The 13,525-nt window shown below is 38.9% G+C and overlaps 1 protein-coding gene across 6 annotated transcripts in view; it reads left to right on the forward strand.

Annotated features, from left to right (window-relative positions):
• LOC110208883 (cystatin-like) overlaps positions 1 to 13,525 on the forward strand; it is a 91,700-nt gene that overhangs the window by 54,719 nt on the left and 23,456 nt on the right. For 5 of the 6 annotated variants that reach the window (XR_013484621.1, XR_013484622.1, XM_078149695.1 and 2 more), the window contains one exon: positions 2,628 to 2,741. Coding sequence is in view for 4 of the 6 variants with exons in the window: in XM_078149695.1 (XP_078005821.1) it covers positions 2,628 to 2,741 (114 nt within the window). In the remaining 2 variants the exon portion in view is untranslated. Of the gene's footprint in view, positions 1 to 2,627; positions 2,742 to 4,335; positions 4,531 to 13,525 lie in introns of those variants that run through there. The other variant, XM_020987082.2, reaches the window with a different exon arrangement.

Consider the following 13,525-nt stretch of genomic DNA (forward strand, 5'->3'; position numbering starts at 1 on the left):
TGTGTTAAGTTGGATTTTGCTTTAGATTGAGTGCCAGTTAGAGTGCATGCTGTGTGATATTCTAGGTTCTACTGGCTCTCCCTTACAGCATCCTATCAGGGAGCTGGGTTGGAATACTCTGTCAGGTGATCACACAGCATACCTGAATTAATAAATTAAGTTTCTGAGTTACTTGCAGTCCACAAATAGATAAATAATATGTTAGGAGAAAGTAGAGAGGGAGGGTACATAGGGTGGCAAGGAAATTTAGAACATGATGCGTTAATGAAAGCAAGAATAGATGACGGGCAAGGATAGATCCCTAATGATTAGAGGGTTCAGTTATGAATTCCATGTACAAGGCAATATTACAACATAACATCAAAGAAATTTTTAAAATCTTATGTTGAGACAGATAGCACAGTCTAGTCTACTGTATAAAAATAAATGCCCTCACAGGTGCTTCATTCTTTGTGTTAAATTTAAATTATTGAACAATAACTAATGAAACTAATGAGAAATTGACTTTCCCTAATCCTAGAGGTTCATCCAATTTCCTAGCTGGAGGTCAAATCAGGAGGGTGACGAATCTTACCATGGCCTATTTTTGGGTTGTAGAATGATAGGATCATAGATTTAGAGCTGGCAGAAGTCTTAGAAGTCATTGATTTCAGTCCTCACATTTTACAAATAAGGAAACTGAGGCTCAGAGAGGTGAATGTATTTACTTAGGGTCACAAAGCTAGTACCTAAGGCAAAATATGAACAAAGATCTTTCTGACTCTCAAGTCTTATCTATGGATAGCACTTTATCAGTGGTTTGCAAATAGGTGCTTTACAATTTATTTTATTTTATTATTGAATTGAATCACCCAGTTTTGATAGGACCCAAAAAGGTTTAATTCACTGGAATTCAATGATAGCTGTTGGGTAGCCAATCAGTTGGCTAGTGTAAAGATCCCAATAGCACTTCTGATGAAATGAAGAACATTTATACAGCTTAGCCAATAAATGATGTACACCTGGTCTCATCTCCAAGAGAAATTACAGTTTATCTTTGAGATACTGCTCTTAGCCCTTTTCATACCTTACAATTTTTTTAATCTTATTTCTATAGGATCTTTGTTTTGAATATGTATGTGTATATGTTTAGATAGATAGATACAGATACTCTTCCTCTATCCATTGAGCTGTTCCTTGTAACACAGAATCAAAACAGGGAGAGAAGTAGTTAGTAAATCTAAATACCCTGAACCATTAATAACTATACTCTTTAGATCTAACCATTTAATCATTTCTGAATTCATCTAATTGTATATTGACTAAACTATATCTCTCCATTTTTTCCCCAAGAATAGCATTAGGTATTTTATCGAATATTGGACTAAAATCTTGGAAAACTATACCTACAATTGTCTCTTGATATACCAGAAGTAAGACTAATCTGGCATGGCCTGTTTTTAGTGAAGTTGTCGAGACTCTTTGTAATTACTGGGGTTTTTTCTCATTGTTGACTAACTTTCCCTTTAATAAGATATTTTTAGAATTTTCCCAGCAATCAACATCAAAGGCATTGGACTACAGTTTAGAGACTCAATTTTCTTCCTTTTTTTTGAAAAATCAGAACAATATTTGTCTATTCCTAAGTCCTGTGGTATTTCTGACATTTTCTATAGTCTTTCCAAAACCACTGACAGTGGCTCAGTTATATCTGCCAGTTTTTTCAATACTTAAAGATGTAGTTTATCTGGGTCCGGTGACCTGAATTCAGTAGAGAACCAGGTATTTTCTTATATCTAATATTAACTTTTTTTCATTATTTTCATTGTATCTTTTCTGGTCCAAAGACCAGGTTCCTTGGTAGAGAAAGAGAAGCAAGATAAGATTTGAGCTGTTCTGTCTTCTCTGTATCATAAGTTGGCATCATCTCATTCTTCCAAATAGCAATCCTACCCTTTCTTTCATTGTTTTCATTTCATCTTTCTCATGTGTATGTGTGTATATATAAATATACATGCACATATATACATATATTTAAAATATTTTTGTTGTCTTTAACTTTCCTTGCAAGCTTCAGTTCATTCTGAGTTTTGGCACTATTATCACTATTCTTATGAGACACTCCCAGACTTTATATTCTTCCTCTGTTACATGCCCTTGCTGCTATACATACCTTTTAAAAAACCAAAGTTGATTGTTGAATTCCCCATGCATCCAGATAAATCTCTTTAAATCATTCTTCCCCCTCCCCACCCCTTCATTGGAATACTTTCTTTTTTGTGTCTTGGAACTTAACTCTTGAGCATTCCACTGCTCTTTGGATGATTTTTACGTGGACAATTTTAATCCATGTGCTCTTTCGTATCCTTCCTCTAAAGCCTTTGACATATTTTCTCCAAAAATATTGGATGTTGCATAAGACACCATGAGTGAATTTCCTCTCATCTGTGACAAACTCTAAGAAAGAGTAGTTCTTTACTCCCAATGGTTCATATCATTTCAATCCCCCAAATCAGTTCCTGCTTCTTGAGGAGAATTCAGATAAGATAGAATTTTCCCTTTTTGCTTCTTCCATCTTGATTTATCAAAGTTTCAAGAGTAACAGAACATAACCTTAAATCTAACTTTTTTTCCTTAATTATTATCAGGTTACAAGTAGTCTGCGTTACCATATGACTATCAAGCTTGGTCGTACCATCTGTAGAAAGTCTCTAACTGATCATGTTCATTGCCCCATTGAAGAAAACTCAAGTTGGAGAAAGGTATGTGATTGAAATTTGGTTTTGAAAGGAACACTTTTGACTCTTTGGATTCAAAGAGCCTTCTGCTCTAAGTAGAGATGTTCTTTAATGTTAAATTGTATGACAATATGGGGGAGTTCTCATGAAGAGAGAAAAAAAAAGATATTTTATTCTGACAGTCCTGGGCATACATGTGGCCATATTGAAAATCATAATCCACAAGCAGGTTGGACACACAGGAGAACAACTAGTAGTAGACACTTAGTCTAGTCAACTCTTCTTTGGTTATTTGCAGTACTGACAACAATTTGGGGAGTGGAAGATAGCTCAGTAGGGAGTCCTTCTCTGCAGCTACCACTCCTGGCCTCTAGGGTCCCTATGTTGCTTTTGTTTTTCCTTAGGATGCCTAGTTGATTTTCCTCTCATTCTACATGGTTCTGGAAAGAAGTTTCCTTTCCTCTTGTGTTAAATCATGTCCCAACCCTTGCCCCTATTTTCAGAGGATTCTTCCCTGATAAGTTACAACCATCTCCTGAACTGGTACAACATTGACTTCAGGTGAATGTTTCTCTCTTTAATATGACCAGAATAATTTTCTTGTCTTGTTGCCAGGGACATAAGAGCTAAATAGAACATTTTTCTACGTCCCCAGCCCAAGAGGTATAAGAGAAGAAAGGACAGAACACCTCCTACCTCCTACACAGTGCCCCCTGATGTGCAATAATGCAATGATCTACATAAAAGGGGCTATGCTGGTAGTAAGGGTAGAAACCCCAAGTGGGAAGTTGACCCTACCCTCTCAATCATCATCCAGGTTGAAGCCACAAGGCCCAAAAAGATAAGAGTTTATAGAGCCTCTGGTAAGATATTCAACAGCTGAATGAACCCTTGTGTGCAAGGGGCTACTCCTTTTGACCTCCCCTCACTGAGGACAACTCCAACATAACAGTAATTTATTATAGTGGATGGTTGTTTTAATAAATGAATCTCTCAGGGTAGCTAAGTGGTACAGTGGATAGAGCACTGGCCCTGGACTCAGGAGGACCTGAGTTCAAATCTGACCTCTGGTGCTTATTAGCTGTGTGACCCTGGGCAAGTCACTTAATCCCAGTTCCCTCAAAAAAAAAAAGAAAAGAAAAGAAAAGAAGAACCTCTCTAAGGGAACTGTGAGGATTTGAAAGAGAAGTCTCTGGCTCAGAAGCCCATTGCGCCACAGGTTGCTGGTGAAGAAACTGAATCATCTGATGGTTTATCCTCCCACATGTGCCTGGGTTGCTCATTCTGATATTCACTAAAAAGCCTTTTGGCTCCTAGAGGTAGCTAGCTCAGTGGAGCAGTGAATAGAGAGTTGAAATTGTAGTTAGCAGAACTGAGTTCAAATCCAGCCTCAGACTGGATTTAGCTGTATGACCCTGAGCAAATCACTTAATCCCTCTGTCTCAGTTTCCTCCTATGTAAAATGGACAATCATCCCTACTATGCATGGTTATTGTGAGGACCCAGTGAGATAATATCTAGAAAATGCTTGGCGAGCCTTAAAGAGCTATAAAATTGCCATCTATTCCTATTCTTCACTTCTTTTCACATAAGGCAATTGTTTTGTTTTCTTCCATAGTACATCAACTGCTCTTTAGAGGTGTTCGCTCTACCTTGGTTAAACCGATACAGTCTCATGAACTGGAACTGCAGTGATACCTAGGTGTGTTCCAGCACACATCTACAGCTACAACAATGCCACCTCTTTTTTAAAACAAGAGAGACAGAGCAATAATGAATTTGAAATTAACAACCATTTTGGCTCAACTTTTTTTTTTTACTTTGTGGCTTGTAATCATAGTGCTCTAACAGGTAACCCACTCTAATGGATGCCAAATGGCCCTTTTTCCAACAAAGAGAATATGCTACAGACTCTGTTTGATCAACCTCCCGTCTCTCACTGAGTTAAAGCCTTGTCTCCTCTTAAGACGGATCATTAGCTAAGGAAGGATATCAGGACAGATCCCTGCCCTACTACCAGTGTTTGCAACACATTCTTAACCCCTTGCGTTTGTTGATGGCATCTTCTGAATCAACCCTCCTAACCAGATTTGACTCAGTGAACACTACCCAGACATCTAGGCTATCCAGAATACAAAACAAAATGTTGTATTATCCCAAATTGCCTGTGAACAACAATGATAACAAACTAGAGTTTGTGTAGTCTAATAACAGAATGAACAAGGGAAAATAACAGAATGAAACAGGGACGATAACAGAACGAAAGCTGAGAGATATTCCTGAGAGGGAGATGACTGGCTGGAGGTGCAAATTAGCTTGTCTCCTGAGAGGAAGAGAAAGAATACAATGGCTATTGCTTGGAAAGAAAGCATGAGAGAGTGGGATAAAGTGAGGATTTTATTCACTAGACAATAGGGAACATTAAAAAAAAAATCACATTGCCAGTTAAAACAAAACTCTGGTTCAGAGACAATAATAGAATGAAAGGAAGCCTTCCCACTCACCCTATACTTTCTGTTCTCATGCCCAAATTCACTCGGTCACATGCACTGTCTTCTCATCCTATGCTGTAGTAGTCTCATCACCCAGCTCAGCTCTAACTAGCTCTTACTGTAAGTAACAGTTACCTACTTCTGAAATATTCCCCATGGTATCATAATCCCTTTTCCTTTAACCCTCTTCCCTTTATTACAAAGGTAATTGGTAGTGTGTGGAGGAGGGGTAGGATCTTCCCTCAGACAGCAGCGCCTGCATTACTCTCACTCTCCTCCCCACAGAAGCCCCATCTCCCAAGCAGGGATTGGCTTTTTTGTTTCTCTGTTTTTTGTTCATTTGTTTGTTTGTCTTTACCTTTCTTTCCATTTCCAAAGCTTAGCAGAAAGCCTGGTACATAGTTGATGCTGAATAAATGCTAGTTAAACAAGTGCACAGGATAACAATACTTCTCTTTTTTCCATAAATACTGTTCCTTCCTATTCTTCCCTGTCACTGAGAGTAGACAAACTGAGGACTATAGGAGAGAGAGTGATCTGCTCTGGAGAATTTATATATTTTACTCATCTTTGATATAGTTTGTCTTGGCAAACACTGTCTTTGATGGCCAAATTGTCAAACTTTCTTATTTAAAGTAGGGAGAGGAGAGATAACACACTGGTAATATGCCATATTTCTTGATAGGCTCCTACTCTCTCATGATTGTTTTAGGATGATGCAGAAATCAAGATAAGATGTCTACCTCAAAGTCTTAGCTAAGAATGTAAGGGAATCTTGAGGATCAGGGCTTATAATTGCAGGAGGAATTAGGAGGTACACAAGTCAGTTTGATGAGTAAAAGCAGAAAAACAACCATGCAACACATATATTTCTGTCAAGGAAATTTAGCTTGCTAATTATTATGCAATAATATATGCATGCTGCAGTGTTCTCCTATGAACACACCCTGATGAGATTACCTGCTTACCTATCCTTAGCAATACTGTGATTTTTCAATCAACACCTTGTTATCTTCTACATTTCTCCCTCCATATCCAATCTGTTACCAAATCTTGTCTATTTTGCTTACACAGCATCCCTCACATCCGCTTCCTCTCTATTCACTCCAGTTGAAAACTTCATCACCTCCACTTTTCTCTTGGAACTACTTCAATACCTTTCTACTTGGTCTAACTGCCTTCAGGGTGTCCCTCACCCACCAATCATTGTCCACACCATAGCAAAATTGGTATTCCAAACCTGCAGGGCTGACTGTTATTTTCCTGCTCCAGAAGTTTGGGTAGCTTTCTATTGCCTCTGGAATAAAACACAGACTCCCTTGTTTGGCATTCAAAGCAGCCAGTCAGTCAAAAAGAATTTGTTAAGTACCTGCTATCTGCCAGACATGGGTTAACCACTGGGGGTATAAATAAAAAAAAAAAAAATAAAAAACCAAGGAGCTCACAGTCCTCATAGTCTAACGGGGAAGACAACAGGCAAACAACTATATACACACTCCATCTCTGTCTCTCTCACGTGTATATATGTACATATATACAATTATATATGTATATATACACAGTTACACACATTTGTGTGTGCATGTTATATATGTACAGTTATATATACACATATATAAGTTATATACATGTGTGTGTATATACACACACATATACACAATATAAATTGATCACAGAGGGAGGACTGGAAGAGGCTTCTTGCAGAAGATGGGACTTTAGCTGACACTTGAGGAAGCCAGGGAAGCATAAGTGATGAGGGAGAGAATTCCAGACATGGAGGACAGCTAGAGAAAATAGTCAGCGTGGAGTTGGAGAAGAACAGCAAAGAAACCAGCCATTGGATGGAGGAGTATGTAGAAGGGAGTGAAGTATAAGAAGACTGGAAAGATTTGGGGGGAGATAGGCTATGAAGGGCTTTAAAAATCAAACAGAGGATTTTATATTTGACCCTGAAGGTACTAGGTAATCACTGAATATATTGAGTAGTAGCAGAGTTGGGGAGTGAGGTGTGTGTGACATGATCAGATCTGTAATTAAGGAAGGCCAATTTGGCAGCTGAGTGGAGACTTGAGGTAGGGAGACCAACCAGCTGGCCATTATAATAGTCTAGGTAAAAGGTAATTGTAAAGGTAAAGGTAATGAGGACCTGCACCAGGTGATGACAGTTGTAGAGAAGAGAATATATATGATAGCAAGTCTTGGCAACTGATTGGATGTGGGGGAAAGAGGGTAAAGAGTTGAGGGTAACACCTAGATTTCAAACCTACATGACTGGGTGCTTGGTGGTGCCCTCAATAAGTAACAGGGACTTTAGGAAGAAGGTGGGGGAAGGTATGAGGGTGGGGGGAGAGGAGCCGGGGAGGTGGAGGAGGATGAAGCACTTCACAATCTGGCTCAAATTTATCTTTCCAGACTGATTGCACATCCCAGCTCACACATTCTATATTTCGGCCAAACTGGCCTACGTGCAGTTCCCCGTAATGTCATTCTGGCTCCTGAAACCTTGCCATTATATAGGCTGTACTCATGCTAAAATATTCTCCTTCCTCACCTCTACCTTTTGAAATATATATACACATACACACACACACACGTATATATGTATATATACGTATATATATATGTATATATACGTATACACACACACACGTGTGTGTGTGTGTGTGTGTGTGTGTGTGTGTGTATCTACTTAAGGCTCAGTTCAAGTGCCACCTCCAACATAGGGTCTTTCCTAATCCTCATCTGCTCCATTGCTATGTCTTCCTTCTCCATACTTACTTGGTTTATATTTTACATTTCCTTGTTATTCAGTCATTTTTTAGTTATGTCCAACTCTTCCTGACCCCATTTGGGGTTTTCTTGGCAAAGATACTGGAGTGGTTTGCCATTTCCATCTCCAGATCATTTTACAGATGAGGAAACTGAGGCAAATGGGGTTAAGTGACTTGCTCTCAGGGTCACATAACTAGTAAGAGTCTGAGGCCACATTTAAATTTGTGAAGTTGAGTCTTCTTGATTCCAAGCCCAGTGTTCTATCCACTGTGACACCTAGCCCTAGCTGCATTTACTTATCTGTAACATTTTATCCCCTCCAGCTTCAATCTCCAATCTAATGGAAGCTTCTTGAGGGCAGGAATGGCTCATATTTTGTTATTGCATGCCTAGCACCTAGCTCCCCAGAACCTGCCTGGGTCATGATAAGCATATCTCATATGTTCTTATTGACTTGAATTAAATTCTAGATAGTTGGAGTGGGAGTTTAATGAGGTACCCTTACTCATTCAGTTCCATCTAGAACAACAAATGTCAGGAAAGGGAACACCAATGTACAATATGGTATAGAGTTCTGGACTTTAATTCAGCAAGGCCTGAATTAAAATTCTTCTTTAGATACTTACTAACTAGTGACCCAGAGCGAGTCACTTATTTCGCCTCTCTAGGCAGTATCCTCAATCTACAAAAGGGGATAATAATAGCACCTCCTTCAGGTTTGTAATAAGGACATAATGAGACTACGTATATAAAGTACTTTGCAAATGTTAGCTATTATTGAATAAGGAATTAGTTTCCTGTGGTTATAGAGTTGGACCTATTATCTCAACAAACTGACTTGCTCCTTAAAAGGAGACCAGACCCCCAAAGACAGTCAAGTCCAGTATCTGGCATAGTTCTTAAATTCCTAAAGTGTGGTTTTGCCTCTAACCCTAAGAGGAAGCCAAGGGGCAGACTACAGGTAGATTCTAATGACTGGAAAAGTTCTTTTGTGACCTGACTAAACAAGAAATAGAAGGAAGGACACAAGACATATGCTTTTTCCTTTGACGCTCCTCTTTCTTCAAGTAGACTGAGTAGTAGTTTACAATAATGTTCCTCTGCTTTTCCCCCTTTAGCTTTTCTCCCTTTGCTCTGGGGCTTTCATTAGCAATAACAGTTTTGTTGTTCTTCTTATTTTCTCTTCTGTGGTTAGAACAGCAAATGCTACTTCCCATCCTCCCTCCCTGGGATCTAGAGGGTCATATGCCCAGATCCATCCAAAAGACGCCTAGGAGGTATTGATTTGTAACTTAATTCAGTCTTATTTGCAAGAATATCTGTGTGCCTGTAGCCTTTCAGGTTATTTTAAGAATTACATCCACAATTCATAGAAGTCATTTTTGATTGGTTTTCATATTTGTACCAAACTAAAAATTCCCCTAATGTCCTTGTGTTCATAATCCTTTATTAAATAGTTTTTTTTCTCCCTCTAAGGCAGTAATTCTTAACCTTTCTTTTGTGTGATGGGTCCCTCTGGTAGCTTGATGAAGCCTATGGACCACTGCTCAGGATATTATCTTTAAGTGTATAGAGTAAAATACATAGGATTACAAACAAAACCAATTATATTGAAATACAGTTATCAAAACATTTTTTAAAACATTTTTAACCCCAGGTTAAGAAAGCCTGCTCTAAGGCAGACTTCAGAAAAACCTGGAAAGACTTATATGAACTGATGCTGAGTGAAATGAGCAGAACCAGAACATCATATTAATGGGGTAGTACCCAGACAACAGTAATAGCCACACTATGCATGACTAACTTTGATGGACTTGGGTCTTCTTAGCAATGCAAGGATCTAAGACAACTCCAAAAGACTCATGATGGAAAATGCTATCTACATCCAGAGAAAGAACTTTGGAGTCTGAATGAAGATTGCCTGTCGTCTTGGGGAGGGGGGAAGAGAGAGAGGAGGAGAAAATTTAAAACTCAGTATCTTATGGAAGTGAATGTTGAAAACTAAAAATAAATTAATTAATTATAAAAAAGACTACTCTAAAGTAGAGTTTCTTGGTTAGGTTTTAGCCCATCACATCCCATCCCTCTCTGCTTAAAAGGCCTCAAGAATTATTGATTAGGAAGGGGGTGGGGGCATCAGTTTTACTCCCAAATTCCTTCCTAGATCGGTATTGCTAACAATCCCTTGAGGTCACTCCAAAACTGAGACTTTACCAGAGATAAAAATGATGTTGGCCTTAGAGACCTACGTGCCTCTTAGAAGACAGGCCTTCCTGTGAAACCAGAGGTATTCAGCATCTCAGGGCCCAAGCCTAGGCTTTGTCCCCACTCTCCAGCCAATGAGGAGAGCCAGAAAGATCCCTTGCCAGGCTACTCAATCAACTTAGTGAATTTGTCCTGAGGCATTGGGAGGTAGCTGAGAGAGGCCAGATGGTATTTGTTCTCTTTCTTCTTTAACATGTCCTCCTACATGTATATGGTCCTGAATCTATTAGAGTTATTTGCAGCCAGAAGCAGGTCATCGTACTGTCCCTGAAAGAGTCAAGGACAGAGATGTTGGGATTATTTCACAAAGTTATTAATGGGGTAGTACCCAGAGAACAGTCATAGTCTCAGGACATGATGATAACAGAAGACAGAGCAAGCAGAGGTCTGTGAGCAGGTGGGGGGGAAATTATCTAAAGCCCCTGGTTAAAAGGAAGCATATTGTTACCAGGAGACAAAGTGAAGCAATTGGTGAGAATTTCGTGTAGTTTGGCAAGAAAATCCGTGGAAGCCACCCTTTATGCTAAAGCCAGATTCTTTGCTTGTGGTCAGTCCAGAGCTTGCAGATGAAAACAGGTAAGGGAATGCACCTGAGTGGGAAATGTGAGTGAGAAAGCAGCAAGTTAAAGACTCTCCATATCTGCCTTGTAATTGTCACTGTGAGTATGGGTGTAAGTGGAGTGAAGACAGGGAAAGAACACAACAAAAGAACAGGAAACAGACTGCTGGTGAAGTAAGGGGATAGGACAAGGATTGGAGCTGTGATTTCACCTACTGTTGTTGGGTGGACACTTCCTCTCCAAATTATTGCCTAAGGGAGTGGCCTCGAGCTCTGAGAAATGTAGTGCCTTACCTAGGGTCACACTTGACAGTATGTGTCACAGGCAGGCCTTGAATACAGGTCTTTAGGTACAATGTGCCACAGCTGGCAAAAAGGGGAGGAATTGTGGGTAGAAGAGTATGCCACTCTATTAAACATAAACTCAGCCACAAGAAAGGAGGAGGAAAACCCTATGGTCCTGTTGGTTGTTAGCATAGCATAGAACTGGTTAGAGTTCTAGGATGTGGCAGGCCTTTTGGTTTGTTAATCTGCATTAACTCATTGGTGAATTATAGGTAAAGCATGACTACTCAAGAGGGGAAAAGATTTTGCCAGAAGTGAGTTATAAAAATAGCTAGCATTTATATAACACTTAAAGGTTTGCAAAGTGTTTTATAAATATTATCTCACTTGATCTTTGTAATAACCCTGGTGGGAGTAAGTGCGAGTATTATCTCCATTTTACAAATAGGGAAGCTGAGGCACAGAGCTGTTAAGTGACTTGCTTAGGGTATGACAGCTAATGTCTGAGGCTGGATTTGAACTCGTCTTTCAGGTCCAGCACTCTATCCGGTGCTTTATCTTGTTCCATCTAGCTGCTTGACTTTGTTTGTAGCTTAAGAATAAATTCTAAGACATGATATCTCAGCAATAAATCATTAGGAAAGAAATTATTCCAATTATGAGAATTGTACATATAACTGAACACAATGTTGTTTTTAAAAAATAAAAGTACTTTAATAGAAATCTTTCTGGAATGCATTTTAATGAAGTATGTTGATAAGAATGTAACCTTTTCCATATAGTTCAATGTCACCATTGTAAACAACAGTTAATAGCGCCATATGTTGTGCTATCCCCCATCAGAAACAGTCCAGTCCAGGAGCCAAACAGTCTATCACCACGCTTGAGATAGTGAGAGGAGACGGTCTTCCTCCATAACACGTGAATCAAACTGGGACAACTGAGGGGAGACACGAGTGGCTACAAACTTAACAAGACAGTTACTCATGGTTCATTGTGTAATGATGCAACAATCACAGATAATGTCTGACTACAATTGCAAAAGCCGAAGAACACTGATAGCAACAGTATAAGAGGAGAAAAAGAATTCTAGAGGGTGAAAAAAATTCTTTGGGCTATGATTACTTAGTTTTACCAAGAGGCAGCCATCCAACACTGCCCATAAAGTCAAGCAGTTTCACGCACTTCACTTCATTTTTATGAATACTCACTCTCCCTCTGAAGGTTTATGTATTTTTAGGATGGTGTTCCCTAATTTCATGAGAAGAATGTTCTATTGAGATTTTTTTTTACTATGCTATTTCACTAAATGCATTTTCTTTGACAAATCTGTGCCCTCGGGGTAAATAAAGAAAAAGTCAACACTTTAGTGAGGGCTTGTGAGCTTAAGTTCTGAGTGAATTCAGACCCAAAGACTGCATTAAACATGTGAAAACTACAATGAGACCCCCACAGATGGGAGAAGAGAAATGCCCCAGGTGCCAGATGAGAAAGACTCAAATGACCAAAAGGCAAGCAGATATTGGACATTTTCCAAGAAAATCCAAGCCATCTCTTCTGTTCAGTCAGTTCTCATTATACCCGACACTACCCATATACTCGTATCAGTACCCAATGCAAGTTCTCAGATAATCTATAACTATAAGCTACTTCCACAGGACAACATAGAATATGGCATAATAATGGTTGTTCACAATGATGATATGGAAAAATAATGAAGAGGTTACATCATCATTAATATACTTCATTAAAATATATTCTAGAAAGATTTCTATTAAACTAGTTTTAATTTTTAAAAAGCAGATGTGTTCAATTATATCTACAATTCTCATCATGAGAATATTTTCTTTCCTAATGTTTTCTTATCACTGATACATTCACACACACACACACACACACACACACACACAAATCCTTTGAGTTCAAGTACGTGTCTAAGAATCAGTTCTCAATGCAGTCAGATCTCTAAGAGGGATGGGCTTATTTTTCAGAATAAAGACTTGCTGTCAAGCTAAAAGTGGGAAGAAAAAAGGAAAAGATAGTATTCTGTTTAGAAAGCTTGGTAAATTTGCTGTCCTCCTGTAGCTAAAGTGGCTGAGCTTGGTCCCATTTCATTTAGGCTTCATCTTCCCATGATCCAGTGCCATCTTTGGTCCATACTTCTATCACCTGTTCTTCCAATGTCAAATTAGACATGCTAGTAATCAGCTATATTAGTGGGAAGAAAATTAAGATAAACTATCAATGGACCCAATTTTCAAAGATTTATTTGTCACAAAGTTTCCATCTCCCATGACTCACACTCTTTATATGATGCACTCCTAATTCTTCTCACCTAGGTGAGTGCCCTGATGAAAGGGAGGTGGCCAATGGTTGCCCATGTCTACAGTCTTAGTTTCAATGGGATTCCTCAAAAAGCCACACCAAGGACAATC

The sequence above is a fragment of the Phascolarctos cinereus genome, unplaced genomic scaffold (genome assembly GCF_003287225.1).
Source record: "Phascolarctos cinereus isolate Bilbo 61053 unplaced genomic scaffold, phaCin_HiC Scaffold_2;HRSCAF=192, whole genome shotgun sequence".
Lineage (NCBI taxonomy): Eukaryota > Metazoa > Chordata > Mammalia > Diprotodontia > Phascolarctidae > Phascolarctos > Phascolarctos cinereus.